The sequence below is a fragment of the Babylonia areolata genome, chromosome 4, assembly GCF_041734735.1.
Source record: "Babylonia areolata isolate BAREFJ2019XMU chromosome 4, ASM4173473v1, whole genome shotgun sequence".
Classification (NCBI taxonomy): Eukaryota; Metazoa; Mollusca; class Gastropoda; order Neogastropoda; family Buccinidae; genus Babylonia; species Babylonia areolata.
The window spans coordinates 50,223,539-50,249,861 of record NC_134879.1 but is presented as its reverse complement, the minus strand read 5'-3'; the positions used below and the strand labels follow the sequence as shown (position 1 = coordinate 50,249,861).

The window sequence follows — 26,323 nt, the reverse complement described above, 5'->3', positions numbered from 1 at the left end:
AGAGCAGTACAACAATAGCTTTCACAATCCCAGAAGATGAGACAGCTGACCTCCAGCGCCCACACACAGCCGCTGTGGAAGAGGAAGGAGCAGGCCTTGCCCACCCTGCGCATGTTCAGAACGTCCCACACATACAGGCTGTGGTCGTTGTAGATACAGGCCACCTGACACAGCCCAGCACACAAACAATGCAGAATGAGTGCACAATATCATAGGCTGCAATGTTAGCGTTGATGTCTTTCATGCCTCTTTCTTGTAAAAAGGCAGTTAATGATGTAACGATGTTGCTTTGCATGTCATACTTGTGTCAGTATCATATGTGTATGTTTATTTGCTGTTTGCGCTCGTGTTGTTTCTTTGACAGAATTTCTTGAATGTGTTCCTTGTAATGGTTCATTTCTAATATATTATCCCTTCCCAGTCTGCCAATTTCCCCCATTTCTTCCTTTATTTTCTTTTTTTTTTCTGAGGGCAGGATGTAAAAAAAAAGCTGTATATGCTTATTCTTTTATCCTTAATAAAGATCATTTTGACTTGACTTGAACTATTCATGACAAAGGGTGGCGCTGCACTGTCGTGACACTCTCTCCCTGCGCCCTAATTTCACACACAGAAGAAATCTCTTCAATACAATACAATATAAATATCAATTACAATATTCTTAAGTGGATAGGTGCAAGGTTTTGTGTTAAGTAATGGTCAATTTCTGTTTTGCTGCACCTGGCGTAATTTCTCTTTATGAGATTTATAAATAAAGTTATTCTTAACACACTCATAAACCAGGACATATGCAGATAAAAACATGGTTGTTATGAGAAAAATCATTCTCATTATCAAGTGGCCATATTGACAGATGATACCCATAAAGTAAGAACAGATGCATAGATATCAGTTACATAAAAACATAAAGTTTCATTTTCTGATGAACGAAAAGAAGAAAACGTTTCATTTAAAGCAAATGACACTCATATCATGAGAATACATTTATATCTATCAAAACTGTCTAAGAAAATAAAAACATCTTAAAAAGAAGGAAATTTGGGGAGAGGTTGGGGGACACAGGGTTTATTCTCACTGATCAAAAGGATATGAAGCAGTGTATTGGAAAAAACAACAACAACAACATGTAATAAAAAATATACAAAAATCACTCATTCTAAATAATGAAAGCACTTATTGGGAAATAACCCCAGCACCTATTGCAGTGACATGAGTGAGAGAGTGAGTGTGTTTGGGTATGTGAGTGTGAGAGTGAGAGAGTGTGAGAGTGTGTGGGCATGAGTGTGATTCAGAGAGACAAGTGAATGAATAAGTTGAGTTGAGCTAAGCTGAAGTGAGTTGTGCTGAGTTGTGTTGTGCTGAGCGTGTGCATATGTGCATGCATGAGTATCTAAAAAAAAGTATTTTTGCACACAGCAGCAAAGACACCCACACTAATGAAGTGAAATTTACCTTTTTATGGTCATCATCCATCGTGATTGCCATCACATCTGGGTATTTGGCATCTGTCTGAGTGCAAATCATGTCGCTGCAAAAAAAAAAAAAAAAAAAAACCAACCCAACATTGGGAAATATGAGCATGCTGATCTGTCAGGAATATTCAAAATATACACCAACAGACATATGTCATCTTCGTCAAACTCCATTATTCATATACAGACATGAATTGCCATAAACATGAAGAAATCATCACGGTGTGCATAATCAGACTGACAAGATGCACAGTTTATTTCATAGTCATAATTTCTGATTCAAGCCTGCACATCCCAAAGCATAAACATACAATCACACGCACATGCAAGACATTCACACACACATACACATGCTTATGAATCATCACAAACACAAGACACACACAAACATATAGCCTCCCCCCCACCCCACCCCCCTTTTTTTTTTTTTTTTAATTCTCATGACAAAATTTACATCCTTCATTCTTCATTTTTCAAAAGCACTGTCAAAGTTTAAAACAACACATAGCAGCAAAACAAAACAAAATTAAGCAAAATCCCCATTTGTGTTGTTGGAACTGAAAATGATGAAAAGAAGCAAAAACATGCACACACACACAAAAAATCATCACCATTCCCACACAAAAGTGTTGTTGGAACTAAAAACAAGCAACAACAACAACAACAAAAAAAACCCAACAAAACCACATATACAAAAAAGACAACAGCAAAAGAAAGAAATAAACAATGCCCCCCCCCCCCCCACCCCCCCCAACAAAAAATCATCACCATTCCCAAAATAGTGTCAGATCTGAAAACATTTTTTTTAAAAACAGCAAAACAAGAGGCAGTCTTCATGGCTCACATGTCATTCCTGCTAAAAACCAAACCAAAAAAAGTCAAGTTGCAGGTGAGAGGGAGGGTGGGATTTCCAGTTCATAATTTTTCTCACCACCAGAAACCAGTGTTTGTTGAACCGTAAACTATGTGGTGAAAAATGGAACAATGCTGTCCTAAGAAACCTACATCGATCAACATTTTAAATTTATTATCGTAATATAGATCTGTCAAAGTTTCAAATGCTTCTTGTCTTCATCACCAATTTCGGACTTCAATAAACTGCTACGTAATCGCCAAACGTCATGTACATGATAATTACTCAGGAGAAGTTCAGTTCCTTTGACGACATTTTGGCAGATAGCATGCATTCTACAACTCTGAACATTAAATGTCCTGCTCCATGTCTCGTTAGTTTGATGTCACAGACTGTGACATCCACATCTGTTCAAAATTCTCTTAGCAAACTATAGCTTTGGCACAGATGCCAAAAGAATGGCTATTTATTGTCAAAGTCCATGAAAACACATATCGTCTTCTAAAAGTATTGATTTTTCTCTCCTTTTTTTTTTTTTTTTTTTAAATGATCACACTTATTTCGAGACTGGAAGACTTTTGTGACTGGCGCATGTGCGGTGAAAAAAAAAGTCCTGGGCCAAACATCTGTTTGCCATTTCACATTTGTGTGTATTGTGCATTTAAGTCTACTGATTTCAATCATCGTTCATGGACATTATGCATTAAGTGATATGATCTCTGCAGAAATCAGACTGTGATTAAAAATTCAATGGCCTCTTTCACCTCTTTTCAGCAATGTGTTCTCGCTAAAAAAAAACATGCGATGTAGCGTGTGCTCTTTATTGATATTCATGGAACAGGCTAAGCGGAAGTATTTTCTGATTTAGACCACTTGGGCGAATTTGGATTATGTAAGACATTCACACTGAATGTAAAACACTATAGCCTTTCTATCCCTTCAGGCATAGTTTAAAATCTAATGTTTTAGAACAGTGAGACCCGTATTTAAGAAAATTATTTCTCTCAGTATATCCAGACTGAGTTCCCATTTCTAGAGAGAATACTGCAGATGAATGCACCAATTTAACTTCCACACTAATCAGAAGAACTTGAACTAAAAATGATAAAATGACTGCTATTAATTAGTACGCCAGTGTGTCAGATAAAAGTGCTCAATTTTATTAACAAGAAAGAAAAATAACCGTTACCTGACTTTGGAAACATTTTGGCTTTTTTTCTTTTTTTTAAAGTGCCCTTCACAGAAGGGCACTGTCATTATGATTAGAATGTGTGGATAAAGTTTGCAATAGATACACACACACACACACACACACACACACACACACACACACACACACAAACAGAAACACCATGTTTCCACACAGACTCACGTTGTGCGTAAAAATACACACCCGAGCCAAATATGAACACGCAAACAAACAAACAATTGGAACAAGGGAGGAAGGAACTTAGGAAGGAAGGCAAAAGACAAGCAAGCAATCATCACCTGGAGGATGTAGCAGTGGCCACCTCCACCCCTAAGTGGTGCGGGTGGGGCAGGGTGGCGATGAAGTGAAGGCTGGCGGCACTGAAGACACGCACCACCCCTTCTGCACACCCGATGTAGATGTGCTCCTCCCCTGCTGCAAGGCAGTTGGCGCTCTTCGTCTGTCACACCACAAACATGACCAAAAATAAATAAATAAATACATAAAACAAATAAATAAATCAGGTTATTCCAAGTGTAATCCGTTTTTGATCATCATGTCCCCCTGTAAATGACTGTGTTGGTATTGATAATATCAGCCAATCAGAACCTGGGAACATTATTGGTTGCAACATGACATGACACTCCCAACGTCTACTGCAAGGTAGGTGCCGGACACTTCCTCTGCTAAGAAGTAATTACCATGCTTACATGAATGATCCTTTTCTTCAGGCAAGAGGTTTCATGACTTAAAAATGATAAATCTGAATCATATTCGTCTGTTCGCAGGCAAAAAGATGCATGGCAATTTTATTTTCATCAAAACACATAATTCATACCATGCACATACTCACATGAACGTGCACACAAATACACACAGAGCAACTCACATGCATACAGATATGCACTCCCTATAAAAGTTCTCCCCGAAATACTTTTCTTTTTTCACCACAAATTATCATGAATGTACCCCTGAAAGCGGAGTATGGCTGCCTACATGGCAGGGTAAAAACTGTCATAACACATAAAAGCCCGCTCTTGTACATATGAGTGAACCTGGGAGTTGCAGCCCACGAACACAGAAGAAGATTGTAAATTAGTGTTTGATAAAGCATGTAAAAGACCAGAAAGCAACCCCAAAAGCGTATTAACAATCAACTGTTTCACAAAATGCCTGCCTGCAATCAATTGTAGAGGGCATAATTGTGACCTTAGATTTTATTTGTGTTTAAGTGTGTATATTTCCAAGTTGATAAAACTCTGATGTGGCTCTGTGTGACTGGCTGGACAATGAGGACAAAAAGATTCCAGCTGTGTATATAAATTTATGACTCCATTTCTGGCAGAATACTGCAGTGCTGTATTACTTGCTTGTGTGCATTCAGCTTTATACGAGTTGCTTTTTGATCTTTTGGTCCAATCTTTGTCATGTTGTGTGTACGCTGGACTCAGCTGCAGGCTGAAATATTATGTGGGGTGAGTGATGAGCCTGTTGGACGCACAATTAATTTCCAGCTGGATGAATAAAAATGGATCGGAGTGAACTGGATCGGACAGTATTGTATCGTATCATAATCTACAGTATTATATCATATATTGTATCATATCGAATCGTAATGTATTATGGTCACAAGACAGCCAACAACCTACCCTCAGCTCCACCCATTTATCTAGGAGCCGTTTCTCATTGAACTCGCACAGCAGTCCTGACTGGGTGATGACGTAGGTGCTCCCTGCGTACCTGCCCTGTCCACACACCACGTCACAGAAGAAGTTGTTCTTCTGCTCCCCAAGGATGCCGGACCGACCCAACAATGGCACCGTCTGGTTGATCTGGAAAATTCATTACAAATAAAAAACAGATCCAAGTATTTTTTGTACGTATATAATAACAGACTTCACCACCCATAATTTCTCCACTTGAGATCTGAGTGATTTGATTCTGATGGCATAGTCTTCTCTGAAAGTCATGTTGGCCTAGACAATACAAATGTGATCTGACAAAAATCAACGGAGAAAAATCAATGGAGAATGTTTGAATTAATTAGTTGAACAATGCTTCATTTCCATTCTTCCAGAATCCGTAAACAGTCTGGTTTAGACACCAACTGTGCCAAGCAAGAACAAACAAAATTAGAATAGTGAGTTGGTACAAGAATACTTGTAGTTGGTCCACAAGGGAAGTAATCATGGTACAAGTAAACTCGCACTTGGACTTATGTGTCAGTGCCAGAATAAAATAAATGTCAACAAAACAAAGCATCTTCCAAATATCTACTGACAGGTATGATCTTTGAATGTTTACATGACAGATGAATGCTAAGGGTGTAAGGCCTACCACCACTATTCTGCAGTGTTGTGTGCTTGCTGGATGTAGGCTAGCTGACATTCCCCACTGTCAACAGTTTGTGCACCATGCTATCCAGAAGGTTTGAAGATGGATAAGCTCCCTTTAACTGTATTCTCTCATCACTGTGTGTCAGAAACAGGTAAGTTTCATGAGACTGTTTGAACCGTCCCTTCAAACCAGGGCTGTTTCAGTGGTTTTTAGTTTACTTTGACAGTTTGCCAATGAGGAATATGTATGTGAATTTCCCCTGAATGTATGTCATTTCATAATTTCATTTTTTGATTCTTGGATATGGATATTACTTGAATATTGTTTTATTCATTAGCTATAAAAAAAAATATGTATGGTCCAGCTAATAGTAACTACCGCATACAAATCAAATCAAATTATATTTTCTGAAAAAGTACAATGCATCTGCAACGATTGATCAATATCTTATGGATATATTCTTGCATATCTGAGGAAACAGAGCAGGCAGAACACAGGAAAAAAGAGAATCCCAAAACACTTCCAACAAGAGTGAAACATATTATATCAAAACCCCAGTCACTTCAGCACCGACTGACCTTTGATTTACTGCTGTCCAGGTACCAGAACTTGACATGTCTGTTGCCGACGGTAACGAAAGTGGCACTGTCAGCACCAAAGGAAACAGCACTCACCTGCACACAGTTATCCCCCTTCCATTAATAAAACACCGCACAACACAGATGCGACTTCTTTGCTCTGATTTGTCTGTCAAAATGATGCAGCAGTTTTTTTTTAGTGATCACAAAGCAGAAATGTGATGCCATATAACCCTTTGTTTTCCTTGATGCATAACTTTCTTTTATTCAATTATTACTTTTTATGTAAACAATATGTTTAAAACTGTGGAATATAAACAAATTATTACACCGCCAGTATCAAAATCATCATTTAAAAAAAAAAAACAACAACAATAAAACCTTAGATTCTTAAGACCAATGCTGATCAAGACAAACAACTTCCAACATAAGAAATAATAATCACTGAAGAGCCACCACAATGCAAGCAAAAGAATCCCCAAAACAGTGACAACTAAAAAAAACTCTACAAGGCTACATGACTTTAAGTTCATTCCAGTATGTGATTGCCCATATGTGCTTGTTTGTCTGTCTGCTTGTCTGACATTTGTTGTTGTTTTTTGCTTTTTTTTTGGGGGGGGGGGGGGGGGGGCTTTTTTTTGTTTTTGTTTATTTTGCTTTTTTTCTGGATGGGAAGGAGATTGGGTGGGGGGGATCTTTTTTTCACTTTTTTTTTTTAATTCGTGTATTTTGTTAACAATAAAATGGACAAATGATGTCATATAAGAGTCAATCAAGCATCATTCATTTTGTTTCATAATAACACAGTCATTCAACATAACTAACAAGGACATAAGATGAATGAGAAGGGGGGAAAAAAAATTTACAGGTAGCCAGCACAGCGAAGCTAACGACCCACCTTGCAGGACACTTTGTTGGAGGCGACCTTGTTGCCGGTCCTCCAGTTCCACACGTTGACCATCATGTCATGCTGGGAGCCGATGGACACGATGTACTTCAGGTTGGGGGAAAAGGCCTGCAACACACCACACACACACAACTGTTGCAACGCACATCGCTTTTCACCCCTTGTATCAGGTCACAGCTGTTTTTGTTGTTGTTTTGTGTAAATGGCAATATAAACTTCTTTTTTTTCTTTTTTGTAAAATATAAATATGTTTGGGTTTGGTTTGGGGCTTTGTATTTTTTTTCTTCTTCTTCTGCTCATCACCCTGTGTGTGTGTGTGTGTGTGTGTGTGTGTGTGTGTGTGTGTGGTGTTTTGTGGTGTGTGTAGTGTGGTGTGGTGTGGTGTTGTGTGGTGTGTGTGTTTGTGTGTTTGTGTGTGTGTGTGTTAGTGTGCAGTGTGGACTGGTGTTTTGTGGGGGTGGGGGTGAAGGTGGGTGGTGTGCATGTGTGCGCATGTGTGTGTGTGCGTGTGTGTGTGTGTGTTGTTCATATCTTTAAAAAAAAAAAAATGTTAAGTGTGTTTATGCCTGTAAGATCATTTCAAAAGTGTTAATGCAATTCTTGATGTGTGTTTGAACAGACAAAACACTTCCCCTGTGAGGGATTAATAAAGTGATAATCATAATTGTATGGCATGGCATGGCATGGCATGGCATGGCACGGCACGGCACGGCACGGCATTGTATTGTATTGTATTGTACTGGTTTGCTGTCCCATGATCCACACCTTTTCAGTGGCGTTATTCTCACAGCGCTCATCCTGAATCCCCAAATCAGATTCTATCAATCTCAGGTCACCAGGAGGCCTCACACTTACAGACACCCTGCACTGCTGTCCAGTTTACAATTATGATTACCCAATAAAATCTGCTTTTTCTACCATAATACAGACACTTGTACAAAAATCTGTAACCAACAGACACAGCATTCTTCAGTTCTTAGGGGAAAAGCTTCAAACACATCAAAGAACAGAACCAAAGATTTCTTGTCAAATATTACATTCTTCTTTATATATATAATAACAATAATAACAATCTACATTTAGAAAGCACCCTTTCTCTCAAAAAGTAAGAGGTCAGGGTGCTTTACATGAAAGAAAAATATTACAAATTACATAACCACTCTTTCTCAACACCCCACCCCACTCTACCTTTCCCACTCTTCAAGCATCCAAAGTGAGCTGACATGGGTGGTGCTGAAGAACAAGGAAGCTGAGAGTGCTTATAAATAGGTTTTAAAAAGATGAGTTTTTAGTAATGAGCAAAAAGCAGAGACAGAATCAGATGCATGGATAAGATGAGGAAGGTTGTTCCAGATGTGAGGAGCAGCTAAGAAGAAAGAACGTTCACCAAAGGTTCTTGTATTGACACAAAAAAGTTTCAAAAGGTAACAGTCTGAGGAAGAGCGGAGATTTCTTGAAGGAGTGTAAACACTGATAAGGTCAGAAAGATATTTTAGTCCTGCAGAGTGGAAAGCAGAACGGCAGAGACATGCAACTTTGTATTCAATTCTCATCTCAGTGGGGAGCCAATGTAGAATGCGGAGGTGGGGAGAAATGTGATCAGTACGTGGGACTCTGAGAGTCAGTAATCCTCATTACTGATTTGTATCTTGGAAAATATGAGACACTTTGCCTCTTCTTTCATGAGAGAGAACTCAGAACTCAAAATGTTTTTGTTCAAGGATTAAGATTTTAGGCATTGCCTATTCTTCCAATCTGTCCTTGCTAATCTACATCTATTACAAATAGCACATGCATAAATGAAGGGAAAAGGTATTTATGCAGAAGGACAAACATAATGAAGAAAACACCCCCCCTCCCTTACCCCCAATCCCCCCACCCCACCCATGCACACACTTGCATACACACACGCACTCACGCATGAGCATGCACGCATAAGCATGCGCACGCGCACACGCGCACGCCTGCACACACACACACACACACACACACACACAGAGCAGAAACATACAAAAGATTGTGGTTACAAAAAAAAAACACACACAAAAAAACAAGGACTGGAGAAGAGAGCTGGAATGAGAGAGAAAGACAGCATGTATGAAGGTGTGGATGTGTGAAGAATGGGTGTACTGTGCAAGCACGTCTAAGCCCATACGTGCATGACAGGAATGCTGGGAGGTAAGAGAGTGAACAGGGCGGACGCACAAGAGGCGGACTTAGAAGGCTGTGGTGTAAACAGAATGACAAACACAGTGCAATACTGGATGAATCTGTCATGTCATGGGAATAGCAGTGCTTCATATTAATGACTGTGCACAGATGTGATCTGGGTGGGAAAGAAACATATTTGAAGTCTACCAAATCAACTATGGATTGATGACAGTATGATTTCCAACATGAAAGCAGAACTGGACAGAATGGCTGATAATGATATTGTATCAGTGGATGGTAAAACACTTTTAAATCAGAGAGAGATATACAGAGAAAGAAAGAAAGAAAGTGTGTGTGTGAGAGAGTGTGCATGCATACACAAGCATGCATGCATGTATTACTCAGGCTTAAACTTCCCATCATAGTGGAATACAGTTTCTGGTTGGGTGAAATAATGTGGCTTAATTAATGTTCCATCCATGCGCAAAAGTGAAATCCTTCGAGCATCAAAAAACCTGACAAAGCAACATTTTCTTTTCAGCAACCACTGTGACCTTGAGAAAGAACAGACCATGTCCCTTCGTATTTAGCACGCTGCTTTGCATTAATTGGTCCTCTTCTGGCTGAAAGGAAAATTTGACAGTTGCTCTGCTTTAACAGTTATACCTGGTCAGCAGTGTTGAAAAGGAAAAGGGCAGTCAGTACAGATGAACAATCAACTCTTTTATATGTTTAGCACAAAGGGTGAGAAAAAGCTAGTGTCACAAAGTACTCTCTCTTGCTCACTCATGGGAACATGTGCACACATACCTGTACATGCATACAAGCACACAAACAAGGACACACAAGCATGCACATGTTCTCTCACACACACACACACACACACACACACACAGATCACTGGCTTCCAAAAATCTATAACAAACATCAAGAGTAAAATGAGGGGAATGAACAGGGAATATTTCACCATTTACAAATAAAGACGACAAATATACAAAGCAGCCGCAAGCTTGGATCTCAACATCAACAAGGCTGCTATCTAATAATACCCCCCACCCCCCTCTCCCTCCACCCCTCTGAAGATGAGTATTGTTCATTATTACCATTCATTGAGAATATCGACTTCCTTTAAACTCTTTCTGTTGGTCACGAGAAAGCTTGAAAAGAGGTTTACATATAGAGAGGTTAATCAGCTGATCACCTGAACCTCAACGAAAGTTCAGCTCAGGAAATCTCTACTAATCCTCGCTTAATCCGGAACACGTAACAGAGAGCTCAAGGTTAAGGTATTGTGTATATTATGTACAAGTCAAAATCATAATGCAGTGTGTCTGATGGTTGAGCCTCCAAATGACACATGCACCATTTCTGCCTTTAACCAAAACCCAGTCTTTTGACATTCAGCACAGAGTAAACTTTCAGACGCACTTATGTTCAGCTAGTATGTCATGTGCATCAGACATGTTGTTAGACCTGTAGACTTTGAACTACCCTTCCTTCAAAATGTTCTCTGCTTTTTAACAACGTGAACTTTTACATGATCTGTCTACTGTCATTTCACTGACCCATGACTCAATTCCTGTATCATTCCTCAAACCCCATTCATGTCTCTGTCCATATATAAATGCTTTACTCCCAAAATGATTTCATTATTTTTATATAAAAAACAACAACACTTGATCGTCTATTCTTTTTGACACAATCATTAGTACTTATATTCCTCACCAACAAGATAGATGACCTCTCCACCACCTACAACCCTTTTTTGTGGCGAACAAGAGTAATGTCAATCCTGCATATCTATATCAACCACAAAAATTTGTACGAAGACGTGAACACAGTCAAATAATCATTCATCATTGTGTGGTACGCAATGTTTCAGACAGATGACCTTATTCTAACAGTGGTTTTAATAACACTGGATTCCACCAACACCCTTCCACAATTTAATATTCCTTTGCCTATGTTTGAAGACCTTAAGTGGGTTTCCAGTGGATATGTACATGTGTTACAATTACAAAAGCTAATCAGCTTTCTTTATGAAATTATACAGCCAGTTTCTTGACATATCCTTTTTTTTTTTCTTCAACCACTGGTAAATAAGCTTAAAGATGAAAAAAAACCAACCCCCAAATCTTCATTACAGAAAATAATGAGGTGCCAAGAAATGAAAGATAATAATCTTGGTAATTATGTCAGAATAACCAGTTACAGGAATGTTTGCCAAGCTGTTATAACAGTCAGCAAAAATACTGCTCTTATGTATGTTCATAATACTGACTCACAAAATGACTCACGCAAAATTATAAACATGATACGCTGTCCTACTCCCCATTCCCCCCCCCCCTCTCTCTCTCTCTCTCTCTCTCTCTCTCTCTCACACACACACACACACACACACACACACACACATACACATCTGGGTTACACATAAATTAGAATATGACCTTTGAAGGAACAGAGAAAAAGTAGTGTTAACAACTCTTTTCCTCTTGACTAGACAGGAAACAATTTAAAACATTCAAGCAGCTCTTCACATGTTTCAACAATACATCTGGAATCGACTGTCCCCTCTTCTCTCTCTCTCTCTATGAACTCTCTTCCTTTTCCGGCAATTGTATTTTCAGCCAGTCATTTCCTTATGCAAAACAAAAACAAACAAAACAAACAAGAAGAAAACAACCAAACAAAAATAACGTAACAAACAAAAAAAGCACAATAAATTGAATTCATAGCACCACAAGGATAAATCAAAATCATACCACTGGCATGTCACTAAGTATCGCTGAGAAATCTTCATTTCTGAATAATCAGTGATTTTTTTTTTTTTTTTTTAAATCACAGCTTTTCAGAAAACACAAGTCAGGAATTTTTCCTATCAGCAGTGAAAACTGAAACATTCACACAAATGGTTTCCTGAGGGTAGTACAGGCGGTTGAGGTGAGAAGAAGGTACAGCAAACCATGATCTCAAATCCAAACGACACTTTTCTTCTGTATCACACAACATGCATGTAAGCACACACACACACACACACACACACACACACACACACACGTGCACAAACATGCATGCACATTCACACACCACACGAGCATGAATTAACTCATGTATGCATGTACTTGGAAACCACACACACACACACACACACACACACACACACACACACACACACACACCCATACATGAACCAAATGATCTAAAAGCACCTTCCTTTTTGTTTTTGTTTTTTCCTTTTTCATTATACACATGAGACAAATAAGCAAAAACTTGGCAAAACCAACATCATTAGAGTAATCAGCTCTGTGGGAAACTTCACCAGGCTGTACCACCGGGCTCACAGACTGTCATGGATAAAAAGAGAAAGACAAAAGGGGAAAAAAGAAAACTTGCACACACACACACACACACACACACAGACACACACACACACACACACACACACACACACACACACACACACACACACACACACTGTGTTGCTCTTGCTGAGTCCTCGCTGACTCCTACACACACACACACACACACACACAATGGTGTTGCTCTAACTGAGTCCTCACTGACTCCTACAATTAGCAGTGTGTTCGTTTGTGATGTGTGTGTGTGTGTGTGTGTGTGTGTGTGTGTGTGTGTGTGTGTGTGTGTGTGTGTGTGTGTGTGTGTGTGTGTGTGTGTGTGTGTGTGTATGTGTATGTGTGTATGTGTGTGTGTGTGTGTGAGTGAGTGCATACATTGAGTACCTGGAGTGTAAGTTAAGTGTGCATGTTATGCATGTACTTCTTATTGTTGTTTGTGTGTATGTACGTGTACGCGAGTGGTGTGTGTATGAGTTCATGCATTTGTGTGTTGGTTAAGTATTTGTTAACTCTGTGTGTGTGTGTGTGGGGGGGGGGGGGGGTATGCCTGCGTGTGCATGCTTCCATATTTACTCATGTGTGTGTGCATGCATAAGTGAACATCTATGTCTACATTTGTGTGCACATGCACATGTATGTGTTTGCATGCCTGCATGTTTGTGTGTGTGTGTGTGTGTGCGCGCGTGCGTGTGCTCGCACGCCCAGGCGTGTGCCTGCGTGAGCACGTGCGCATGTGTGCATGTGTGTGTGCGTGTGTTCACAGTCTCAAATTTTCACAAGCCTGTCCACAAGCAAGAACTTCAGCTGCAAAACATTCACCAGCATTAAATGCCCGCAGCATACGCATGCTGACTGCATGTATGACAGCAAATCGCCTTGCAGCTACATCTGGGTTGTGTTTCCTTTTATTCTTCTTGAAGCTAACACCTCCAGAACCTCCAGACTCCAGGAAAGCACCTGTCCAAGCAAAAACCTGCACTCACTCTTTCTCTTTTTCATTGCCGGCAAGTCTGCTTTCATGCTGAATAGCTGAACACCAAAGGCACAATGTTTTTTTTTATGGTAAATAAACTCCCGACATGATTATTTTGGCAATAAATTTGTTGATGTTTTTCGGGTTTTTTGTTGTTTTAATGCATCTTTTTTTTTTTTTTACCTAAGCTTCTTCAAATGCAGACAGGGATTGGAGAGGGTGGGAGGGGTATGGGGGCAGGGGACTGAGACACAGAGAGAGAGAGAGAGAGAGAGAGAGAGAGAGAATGAGAGCAAATATTCAAAAGGGTGAGCATGCACGCACATGTACGCGCACACGTGCACACACACACACACACACACACACACAAACACACACACACACACACACACACGTGTATACTCTCTCTTGCTCGGTCTTTAACTAAAAGCATCAGTGTAATCGAAGTTGCTCAGGACTTATCTAAATTGGAAATTCTGGCACAGCTTCCTTCCCTCCACCTCAAGCCCTCACCCCCACCCCTACTCCTCCACCCTTCCTTCCACCAACTTTCTCCAGCCCTCCCTCCTCCAACACCCCCTCCTTCCAGCACCCCCTCCATCCACCTGTCTCTTCTTCTCCTTTCTACACCTGCATTCTCTACGCCTTTCCTCAACCACCACCCCACTCTCCAATCCCTCACCCCTTCTCACATAGTCTTCTACCTACCTACCTACCTACCTCCCGCTTCTCTCTCCTTCCCACCCCCAACATCCATCTTTTAGTTTTACGGAGGCAAGGCCAGGTACTGCAGAGGCAAAGCCCTAGGGGCACAGTGGGGTGGTGTGGTCCTAGTTGCTTGTTAACAAATTGCTCTGTAATTGTACAGGTGGACCTGCCAGGTTGCTGGGGGTGGGGGCGGGGAGGGTGGGGGTGGGGAGCGGCAGGGGTGCTGACTGTGGTGGTTGGTGGTTCCCAATACAAGGGAACACTGCACCCCAACAAGGCCAACATGGGGGCTTCCCCACTTTCCCCCCTATACCACAACTTGCTGTTGCTTGGGACTGGCAGGGAGTCAAACCAATATCTCACAGGAATCCTTTCTTTTCTTCTTCTCCATCCAAAGCCTCAGTGGAATCCTTTATTTCTTGTCTGTCTGTCTTTCTTGCTTCCCTTCCCCCTGTCCCCCCACCCCTCCCCCCTGCTCTCCCCACCTCCTTCCTCTCTCTGTTTAGTGCCAGTGTCAGGTTTAGTCTTGCTCAATGAAGATGGACCATGTGAAAACACCCTACAGGGAGCAAACACAGACAGAGAGATGGAGGGGGGGGAGGAGGAGCAAGGTGCCAGGGAAGGAGGTGGGGAGTGGGAGAAACTGAGAATGAGAGAACTGAGAACTCAAAATGTTTTTCATTCAAGGATTAAGATTTTAGGCATGGTGAATTCTTCCAATGTGTCCTTGTGTGGAGAGAGAGAGGAAAAGCAAAAGGGGGAGGGTGTGTGCTAAAGAAGATGCATACATACATACATACATACTTTTAAGAAATTATATGTATATAAAGAGGGAGAGAGAGAGAAGGAGACATCAGGAGAGAGAGAGAAGAGAACAGGCAGAAAAGACTGGCACAGGTGTGAACTTCAACAGCAAGGAACTCGACACACAAGTAAGCACAGGTGTGAACTTCAGTAGGACTGAACACTCACTCTCATGCCCCGTTATCCTGTGTAACTGGACTCTCTGACCCCCCCTGCCCCCCCCCCCCCTCACCCCGCCATCCCTCCCCCTCAACGTCTCTCCTACCCCCTTTCTCTCTCTCTCTCTCTCCCCTCCACCCATCTCTCTCTTTTTCTCACTCTGCAAAACTAACAACCAAGGCTGGATGCTTGGAGAGGTTTTTTGCTTTGTTTTTTAAAGAAAAAGAAAAGAAAAAAAAGAGATGCTGAGAATAACAGGAAAGGGGAACCCAAGACCAAACAAGTGCTTTCTCAACATAAAAATAGGTTTTCTGCTGTGTTTCTCTTGTCATGCTCCTGTTTTCACCTAGCTTCCATTAACAGCCCAAGACTGGAGAAAGGACCCACCAGCTCAACACAGACAACTGCTGACTGAAGTGTCGAGAATAGGCCGACACAGTCCTTTTCATACAACCCAGCAAAGAAAGTTTGCACTGGCATTGAAAACGAAGAAAAATCTACAAGTTGTTTTTGATAAAAGAAAAGAAAGAGAGAGAGATGATGAGGTGATTAAAAAAAAAAAGGTTGTGGGTGTGGGTGGTGGAGAAAAAAGAACAGGAACAGACTATTTCAATATGTAGTTAAAATTCTTTACTCAAGTGTTACTGAGTTACAGCAACAAACATCAGTTCACCACAAACATCCATTGCTTCCACATACCCACACACATACATGCAAATATACCCATACACTAACGAGCATAGACACACACAGACACATACCAAACACAGACAAACCACAGACAGACAAACACAAACACACACACCCATGCACCCTTGCTCAAATCCAACACGCACAAAAAGAAATCTTTCAGCATGTAAATCACCAGAGAGAAAAAACCCAACAAACCAAAAAACAACCATCATTACTCCAGCCATAATTAACACAACAGAACCTTCCAACCCTCAAGCACCCCCCCCCCCCCCCCCCTCCCCCCCCCCCACCCATCCCCACACCCACCTCCTCCAAACCCTGCCAACCTTTCCTCCCTTTTATTTCTCCTCAAGAGACTCATGCATGCTCTGACTTTAAAAAAAAAAAGCCTTGTCTGGTCTGTCCTCCAGTGACCCCCTCTCCGGTTTCAGCCCAGCAAACCCCGTTCACAGCCCTAATGCAGAGCAGCTGATGACACATTGCTGATAATATGATGGGGAGTCCTCAGGTCAGGCAGACCACAACCCTTGGCCGCACTGATTAGTTTAGCCTGCACTAAATGAGCGCAGACACATGGGGAAGGGCGAGATAGGTCTGAGGATGCAAACCCAGGCACTCGATGAGGTAATCCTACTAAGGGCCTTCTGAGAAGTAAACAGGGGACCCAGACATCAACTAAGGGGTAACTGGTAGGTTGAAAAAAAAAAAAACATGCACCGGTATTCCTTTGAAACAAAAACTTGAAAGTATCTAATGTGCGATACTTTAAAACAAGAAATGGCTATCACCAGGAACACTCTTGAAAGGGGAACGAGGGGCGAGGTGGGGGGAATGGATGTGGCATGGACATATAAGAGAAAACGGAAAACCCAAGGGGGTTGGGAGGAATCAGAATGTTTCCTTGAAACTGATTTTTTTTCTCCTTTTTTTGATTTATGACTTGTAAGAATGTTTGACATGTTTATTGCTTTTCACAACAACAGCATGCTCTGCTCCAGGTTGTTAAAAAAAAAAAAAATCAACAACAAAACTCAAACCCTAGACAAACCATCAAACTCAATTCTACACCACCAAACAAATTACATGGTCAAATGTTCATATTTAGAAAACACACAGACATGTTTCTTGTTTACATGTATGAAGGAGATGGCATATAGATGGAACCCCCACCCCCACCCCCCTCCTCACCCCCACCCCCACCCCTCCTCACCCCCCACCCCCCTCCTCACCCCCACCCCCCTCCTCACCCCTACCCCCACCCCCCTCCTCACCCCCACCCCACCCTCCTCACCCCCCACCCCCCTCCTCACCCCCATAAAAAAAAAACGAAAAGAAAAAAGAATGATGCTCCAAGGCCCACATGCAAGTGAGATGTAAGGAAAATGAATACATAATGATAATAATAATAATAATAATAACATGGAGAAACAAAGCAGAATTTAAAATATATATACATATACTAGTAGTTGTATTTTTGTAATGATAAAAAAAAGAATGATGCTCCAAGGCCCACATGCAAGTGAGGTGTAAGGAAAATAAATACATAATGATAATAATAATAATAATAATATGGAGAAACAAAGCAGAATATTAAAATATATATACATATACTAGTAGAACTAGATAAGAGAGTGCTACTGGCTGCACTGAAGTGAGTACAACATGCACGCACGCACACACGCACACATGCACACACACACACGAGCGTGCGTGCATGCGCACATATACACACACACATGCACACACACACACACACACACATCAGCACACTCACACATGGAGGGAAGTACATGGATACGAACCCTAGCACTTGATAAGGTAAACAAAAAGGCCTCTTCAAAGGAGACAGGAACTCTCTTCCATGCTACTGTGAGAAAAAGGAAGAGGAACAAAGTTTGTTTCGTTTTTTACGTGGTCGCTATTGTGATTCAAGGAGGTTGAACAAGACTTTTTTGTTTTTCTTTGTTGCTGCTGTTTTTATGCCCACACTGTTTTGAGGAAAGAAGGCTGTACAAAACTACTTTTTCTTTTCTTTTTTGCAGTGTTTTGGTTTGATTTTGCTTTTTGTTTTGTTTTGTAACCCAGAAACTGGAGAAAAGCAGGCTGAACAAGAGTTTTTGTTTTGATCTCTTAACCCAGAAACTATCCTGAGGAAAGGAGGCTTTTTATTTATTATTATATACTTGTTATCAATGAAATTATGTATTTGCTCCACTTTCTCTCTCTCTCCTCTCTCTCTGAATCTCTTTCTCCCCTGATTCTCTCTTCCTCCCTGCCACTCTTCCTTAAGTTTCTTTCCTTTCTTTCTTTCTTTCTTACTTTCTTCTGTGATCATGATCACAAGTGTTCAGTACATTTAAGCTGGCAACATCTGCCGTGTTCATTTCCCTTCCTCCACTTGCTGAAGCTCTTCAACCACACAAGTACACCAGTAAATGACTCAGTATTTGGGAACGGGGTATGTGTGGTGGGTATGTGCAGAGGGGAAACTGCTTCAACTTCTAATCCTGTAACTTAGTGATGAAGAGGGCACACTAAGAGAGAGAGAGAGAGAGAGAGAGAGAGAGAGAGAGAGAGGGGTGGGGAGGGGGGTGGAACTTCATCTTCAATCCTGAAATGGAAGAAGAGGGCACAGAGAGGGAGTGGGGTGGGGGAGGGAAGGGGAGGGAGAGAGAGAGAGAGAGTTCATCTTCAATCCTGAAATGGAAGAAGAGGGCACAGAGAGAGAGAGAGGGGGAGAGGGAAGGAGAGAGAGAGAGAGAGTTCATCTTCAATCCCGAAACGGAATGAGAGAGAGAGAAAGAGAGACAGAGGGACAGAGAGAGAGACAGACAGACAGACAGAGACAGAGACACAGACAGAGAGAGAGAGAGAGAGAGAGACTTCATCTTCAATCCTGTAACGGAAGAAAGAGAGAGAGATAGAGAGAAAGTGAGCGAAAAACTTCTTTCATCTTCAACCATGTAGCGACACAGCCAAATACAGTGAAATATAGGAAAGGGAAGCCAGAAATCCTGCCATCTATCACAGGGAGATCTTTGGGCTATTAATCAAGGAACTGCTTCACAAAGTTTGTACCGTTCAATCGCACAGGGTGTCTGTCTGTCATCTCACTTTCAGCAGGCAAACTCTGATATGGCAGGAAGCCAAGCTGGAAAAAAAAATTCTAAAAAAGAATTTTTTTTTAAAAAAGGCGTTTATTGGGGCACAAGGTTTACTTTCTATTTCTGTTGCCTGCAATACCTCCCAACAGGTAATAGGGGTGCGGAAAGGGGGCACGGTGGGGAAAGTGGTGGTGGTAGTGGGGTAAGGGGTGGAAGTTTCAACTCTGAACTTTCACAACTTTCCTCCAACACCACTCCCCTTCACCCACAGACAGCCCTTGCCTTTACCAGAATGATGGAGGTGGTTTTTAATGGACTGCTGTCAGTGTTGGTCTGATACACCTGTTTGTTTCTGTTCTCCTTCCTGCGAGTAAACACTTCCCCCCCTCTTTGTCTTGAGCAAATGAGGTGTGGGGAACAGATCCTTTAAAAAGCACTACACTGTTCAGGGAATTGACTGAACATCATATCCCTATGTAATAACTAGTTTCCTTTTACTCTGTGTGTGTGTTGTGTGTGTGTGTGTGTGTGTGTGTGTGTTGCGTGTGTGTGTGTGTGTGTGTGTGTGTGTGTGTGTGTGTGTATGTGTGTGTGTGCGTGTGCATGTGCATGTGCACACATTTTTTTTCTCTCAAAATTTCTCACTCCTCTTCATCTGGTGCCCATGCATATTTCCTGGTGGGAATTCTTGTGATTCGTGAAAGGTTCGTTTGTTCCTCTGTCTTTAGGAATTAAGTCATGCATTATTTTTTCATTTCTTTTGTTTTTTTCTTCTGCAGTTGGCAGCCAGGAACAGATAACCTGGTGAGTCTTCCCTGGATGAAAGGACCATCCCTCGCTTTGGATGCAATCAAACACTGTACACACCTCCCTCACGCGAGACCCAGAAATAAACTAGAGTACATGAAGTTTACTTTATGTTGACTTCTAAGCATTAATTTGATGCCATTCATGCATACATACAGACTGAATGACTGTGATTCTTTTGCGCTGTTTATGTGTTTCACACCACAGATCATTTTCTCATACTGGGTATAATAAAGCATTCTGTACTCTTTGGACTGAGTTTAAATCTACTTTCGCCCGTATTTTATCTGACATTGGCTTTCTTGAAAAATCAAACCGTTTCTGTTCACAGTTCCTTATTCTCTAAAATTCTTCCTCATACACGGTGTTTATTTTTTGTGTGAGGTAGAGTCATTTTCATTTCACACTGCCCCCCCCCCCCCTTTATTTATTTATTTTTTTTAAATAATCATCACACTTACCCTCCACTGTATGTATTGTGATGGTCATTATTTTGTAAACTCACTTTCTTTTCCCATCGCCTTCCCATTGTCAAACTTTCGTTCCATTGTATGCATGTGCTGGTCATTGTTTTGTAAACTCCCCCACCCCACCTCCCTCCCCCCAAACTGCCTTAATCGTCACACTTTCGCTTCACTGCGTTTATATGATGGTCATTATTTTGTCTAGTTACTCCCCCCCCCCCACAACCTCCCCCCTACCACACCCCACCCCCTGCCTTAAACATCACACTTTTGCTTCACTGTAGTGTTCGTGTTGGTCAATGTTTTGTGAACCAAAGTCACTCACCACACAGTTGACACCAAACTTGTGTCCGTGGAACTCCGCCACCTGGGTCTTCTCCTCCACGTCCCACACCCGCACTGCAGGCTGGTGGCCACACTGCACGCACACACGCACACACACACACACACACACAACCTTCTTTTGTCAGTTAACCATGAAAACTTCAACACATGGAAATTCACATAAATTTATGTCTCTTGGCTTAGGCATTATGTAACATTGTGGCTTTACTTATCCATCACAAAGATCTAGAGAAGGGTTGCGGAGCCAAGTCATGTGGAGTGATGGCCTAAAAGTAACACGTCCGCCTAGGAAGCAAGAGAATCTGAACGTGCTGGTTTGAATCATGGCTCAGCCGCCAATATTTTCTCCCCCTCCACTAGACCTTGAGTGGTGGTCTGGATGCTAGTCATTCGGATGAGATGATAAACCAAGGTCCTGTGTGCAGCATGCACTTAGCGCACGTAAAAGAACCCACAGCAACAAAAGGGTTGTTGTTCCTGGCAAAATTCTGTAGAAAAATCCACTTCGATAGAAAAAACAAATAAAACTGCACACAGGAAAAAATACCAAAAAATTGGGTGGCGCTGTAGTGTAGCGATGTGCTCTCCCCTGGGGAGAGCAGCCTGAATTTCACACAGAGAAATCTGTTGTGACAAAAAAGAGAAATACAATGTGCAGGCACGCTGATGGCTGTGGGGTAAACAGGTTTGAACAGTTTTCACATTTTTCAATGAGTAACAGTTAACAAATAAAGCAAAATCACTTTTTGATCGTGAACATGCATGAAATTAAAATATGCATTACAATAACTTCAATTGCTATAACTAATGTGTGTAGGTAGAAGGTTGTCCCAGTCTGCTTGAACCACAAGACGGACAGACATGAAGAGTGAAGAGTTTTGGAGGGATGACGGGGAGGGAAAGTGCACACATCTAAAGGTGTGTGGGTGTTTATGAGCATGTATGGGGGTGGGGTGGGGGGTGAGTATGCACATGTGTTGAGAGAGAGAGCTGTGAGGGGGGGGGGAGGGAGGGGAAAGAAAGAGAGGGAGCCTGTTCTTCTGTGTATGTGTTCAGTTGAGTATGTGTGTGTGTGTGTGTGTGTGTGTGTGTGTGTGTGTGTGTCTGTGTCTGTGTGTGTCTGAGTGTGCCTGTTATGTCTGTTGTGTGAGTGTGTTTCTGCATGTGCCTGTGTGTTCACTTTTAACATATTGAGAGACTGAGAGAGACAGAAAGAGAGAGAGAGAGAAAGAGATTACGTGTTTTAGTGTGTGTGCACATGTGGCTGTCTGTGTACCAGTTCACACTTGTGTATAACTGTGCTGTGTACTGATGTGCTGTTATACAGAGATGAGGAGCTATTGTTTTGACGACCAGTATCACTACCACTGCAACTATTTGTACAACATGAGCAAACAGATGCCATACCCCAAGCATGAAAGAGAGAAAGATTAAACAGACACAAGGGGACTGGATGAGAGACATAGACAGGCAGAGACAGGCAGATGAGAATGAGACAGCTGACATGGATAGAGGCAAACTAATATGCGCACAATCAAAAAGACAGATGCATACATGTGTGCACGCACACACGCACACGCACACACAAACACTCACACAAAACACAGATGTGGACAGAAAAACACACAGTTAAACAATTCAGTCACTTGAGCAATCTCAGTCATGATCATCATAAGCTGAATATATTAACATCAATCAGAATTCAGGAGTTGAAGGTTCAAAGAAATACAAATAATTATAATATGAATCTCAACATCAACACCAGCAGTGTAAAGATTTCTCCCCTGGCCACAGCTCCTCATCTATCTTTCTACCTGGACACTTTATCAAGCCTGGGGCCACAGTATTTTGGAAAAACATCCAACAGATGGGCTAACAGCTTGTCAGTGATAAGATAGTTTACAGCCAGGTCAGAATAATCGGGAAATGATCCTTCTTCAGCTTCCAAATGACCAATACTAGGCAGCGTTTGTGTTTGTTTTGGATTAACCAGGAAATGGCTTACAGAATAAACAGGAAAAGGCTCACAATTGTATCTTCTTTTTTCTTTCACTATTCTAGCTGTGTGTGTGTGTGTGTGTGTGTGTGTGAGAGAGAGAGAGAGAGAGAGAGAGAGAGAGAGAGAGAAAGAGAGAGAGAGTGAGTGTGTGTGTGTGCATGTGTGCGTACGTGCGTGCGCACGTCTGTGCGGATGTCTGTGCGCACGTCTGTGCGCATGTCTGTGGCTTCATGTGCAGACATGTATTTGTGTCATTGTAAGTGTGCTACGTACGTTTGCTTTCCACCACTACCATGTGAGATTGTGTGTATACCCGTCTCTGTATCAGTGTTTGGTTCTTTACATTTTGTCCCTGTATATAACAATCTGTGTGCATCTATGCGTTGACACTTGTGTGTCTGTGCATACCTGTGCATCAGCCTTGTGTGTGCCTGTGCGAGTGCTTGCGTGCGTGCATGCGTGCGTGCATGAGTGTGTGTGCATGCATGTGTCCCTCCTTGCTTCCTCTTTCTTAATAATCACACTCCAAGGTATCTGACCTGTATTTGCTGTCATCCTGCTCACCGTCCCTCTCTCCATATCTCTGCAAACGTTCAGTACCTATCATATCCCCTCCTCTCTCTCTCTCTCTCTCACACACACACACACACACACACACACACACACTGCACACAAGTAATGATGCTGTAAAAATTGCTGCAGTACACACCTCTCCAGTGACCAAGTGCTTGCCATCTCCAGAAAAGGCAACGGAGGTGATGGTTTTCTTGGACACGTTGAAGATGTGAGACTGGCGGTTTCGGCGTGGGTTGAACAGCACGACGACACATCTGTAAAACAAAAACAAAACAAATGAAAAAAACATCACTATCAGTAAGAACAATACCTTTGTATCCCTTTTCGGAAAAAAAAAGAAAAAAAGAAAAAAAAGACTTCCTCTAAATTAATTTACTTCAGCAAACCTCAATGGATCTACAACAATGACACTGAAAACAGAACTACCTTAGAATTCATTTACCGGTCATATTTCTTAGCATCTCGCATGCTCTACTTCTTTCATGCACACAAACAAAAAACATGCCAACATCTAAACAAACACACATAAACATTCTCATCCAAAATGACATTTTAAATTGGACCCTTTCTCCTTCTCCCATGCTACACACACACACACGCACACACACACACACACACACACACATGTAAGCCTCACATTTGTATGACAAACACATTATGCATGCATACCTCATATTCTTTTACCAAAACCAACATGAACACACAAAAACATAACATTAAAAACCACACAAAACATGAAAGGAACAGAATGCGAAAGGTCAGTTCATCACATGTGACAGCTTGCATAAGGTGCATGCGCAAGTGTGTCAAATGAAAGAAAATCAAACAAACACACAAATATACACACAGAAGGAGGTGGCATGTTAGGACAGTAATACACAGATGTTATGAATTTCCATGAGACAGCTGACATACATTCCTGCCCTCCCAGGTAATAAGGGCATGTTTCGTTATTAACACAAGATAACCTACCTCTCCCCATCCCCCCCCCAACCCCACACCCCTCTCTCTCTCTCTCTCTCTCTCTCTCTCCCCCAGATGACACTGATGCATGCATGCACACACATTCACGAACACTTATCATCTGACATTGCAAATCCTGCTTCAAAAGAAAACAAGCAGAACAGAGTAAGAGAGTAGAAAAGGAGGGGGTGGGAGAGGGTGGGGCGGGGGTTAAAAAAAAAATGACAGGTAGACAGGCAGACTGAGGGAGGGGAAAGGAGGAGGGTAGGGTGGGGGAGGGGTAAAAAGGTCATACAGCCAGGTGGGCGTGCCAGGCAGGGGCCGTGGAGGGGGAGGGGAGTGGAGAGGGGGGGGGGGGGTCAAGAGGTGTGTGTGCCTCCTGTGTTCCCCCCCTGTTTAATTACAGTCCTTCACAGCAACTGTCCCTCGGCCCGCCCCCCCCCCCCCCCCCATCCCCTTCCCCCTCCTCTCCCCTTCACTTTGGTGACTTTCTCAACTAGCAAACCCTCACCCCAAGAAAACTAAGCATGCCCGTGGCATTTCCTCCCCCCTCCCCACTCAACCTGCCCCACCTTGAACTCTTCTTCCTTCCTCGCTACTAACACCCACACACTTACACGACAAGGCCAGAGAAAATACACTTGTCTCAAGCACCAAGGTCTACATGTGTGTACTTAGTTGTAAAGAAGGGCGTGGGTCCGCAGGTGAATCTACATAAAAAATAAGTGACCAGCAGAAGGGGCTGGCCCACCCTAAACTCAAAAGCACTGTACTTGAGCCTGAAACTCTCGCACTGCTGATGCCTTCAGCTCTCTGCAGGCCCTACTAGTCTAACCTGGTCAACAGCCTTGCCAGGTCAACACCTATAAATCCATGTGGGATGGCTTTGGGACATCCTCTATCCCTTCGTGTCTGTTGTCGTTCTGTCATTCAGGGCTGTGGAAATAAAAGCTGTGAATTCTCCTTAACCCCCTTCCCTTCTGCTCCTCCCCCTCTCTCTCCCTCTCTCTCTCTCTGACTTCTCTCTGCTTGTGGGGTCAACCGGGGTCACACCAAGGTGGTAGTCAAAGAAACTGGAGCCAAACGGGGAGGTGGGGGGGGGGGGGGGGATAGACACACTCAATTTAGCAAGAACTGCTGGGCAAACCATGTGAATTTTCTCTAAGAGACACACGTGTTTCTCTCTCTCTCTCTCTCTCTCTCTCTCTCTCCCTCCCTCAAAACACCCTCACCCCTCTTCCATCTCCCCACCTGCATTCCCCTTCAGTACCACCACGAACACCAGCTGTGTAGTATGGATCACCAATGACTTTAAAAAAAATAAATAAATAAACAAAAAAAAGTATATTGACCCATTAAGTGGGCCCGTGACAAACGATCCGTAACATGGACGGCTCAGTGTGTGTGTTTAATGTGTGTGTGTGTGTGTGTGTTGTGTGTGTTTGTGTGTGTGTGTGTGTGTGTTAATGTGTGTGTGTGTGTGTTACGCACACAATAACACACAAACACACGCATACAATAACACGCACACACACACACACAGATGTGGAACGGAGAACGAACGTCATCTGTCACTGCGATGCGGCCAACTGTGTCCCGCGTGGATGTCAGCATGTGATGGAAAACTGAACGAGAGGACGGCTCGCCGCCCTGATGATAGTCGTAGTCGTTCTTACTGTAGACACGGGGGTTGACCCACCACATCACAGGGCTCACGATTTGGCGATGACGACAGCGTAATTGGTTTGGGAGTCTGTCTGCCTCTCTCCGTTTGTACAAGTGTTAAAGGATTGGGACTGAGCGGTGTACGTGAAAAGTTGGGGAGTGATGGGAGGGGTGGGGGTAGGGGGTGGGGGGTGGGGGGTCTAAGTGTTCTTCTCATGTT

General features: G+C 42.4%; 1 protein-coding gene across 4 annotated transcripts in view; it reads right to left on the bottom strand.

The window, feature by feature from the left end:
- Positions 1-26,323, bottom strand: part of LOC143281273 (uncharacterized) — a 134,198-nt gene that overhangs the window by 63,676 nt on the left and 44,199 nt on the right. For all 4 annotated transcript variants that reach the window (XM_076586395.1, XM_076586396.1, XM_076586397.1 and 1 more), the window contains exons 3-10: positions 23,609-23,729; positions 20,881-20,973; positions 7,328-7,444; positions 6,430-6,525; positions 5,164-5,346; positions 3,814-3,974; positions 1,453-1,528; positions 51-164 (exon numbers count right to left, since the gene is read on the bottom strand). In XM_076586395.1, the coding sequence (XP_076442510.1) occupies positions 51-164; positions 1,453-1,528; positions 3,814-3,974; positions 5,164-5,346; positions 6,430-6,525; positions 7,328-7,444; positions 20,881-20,973; positions 23,609-23,729 (961 nt within the window). The remainder of the gene's footprint in view (positions 1-50; positions 165-1,452; positions 1,529-3,813; positions 3,975-5,163; positions 5,347-6,429; positions 6,526-7,327; positions 7,445-20,880; positions 20,974-23,608; positions 23,730-26,323) is intronic.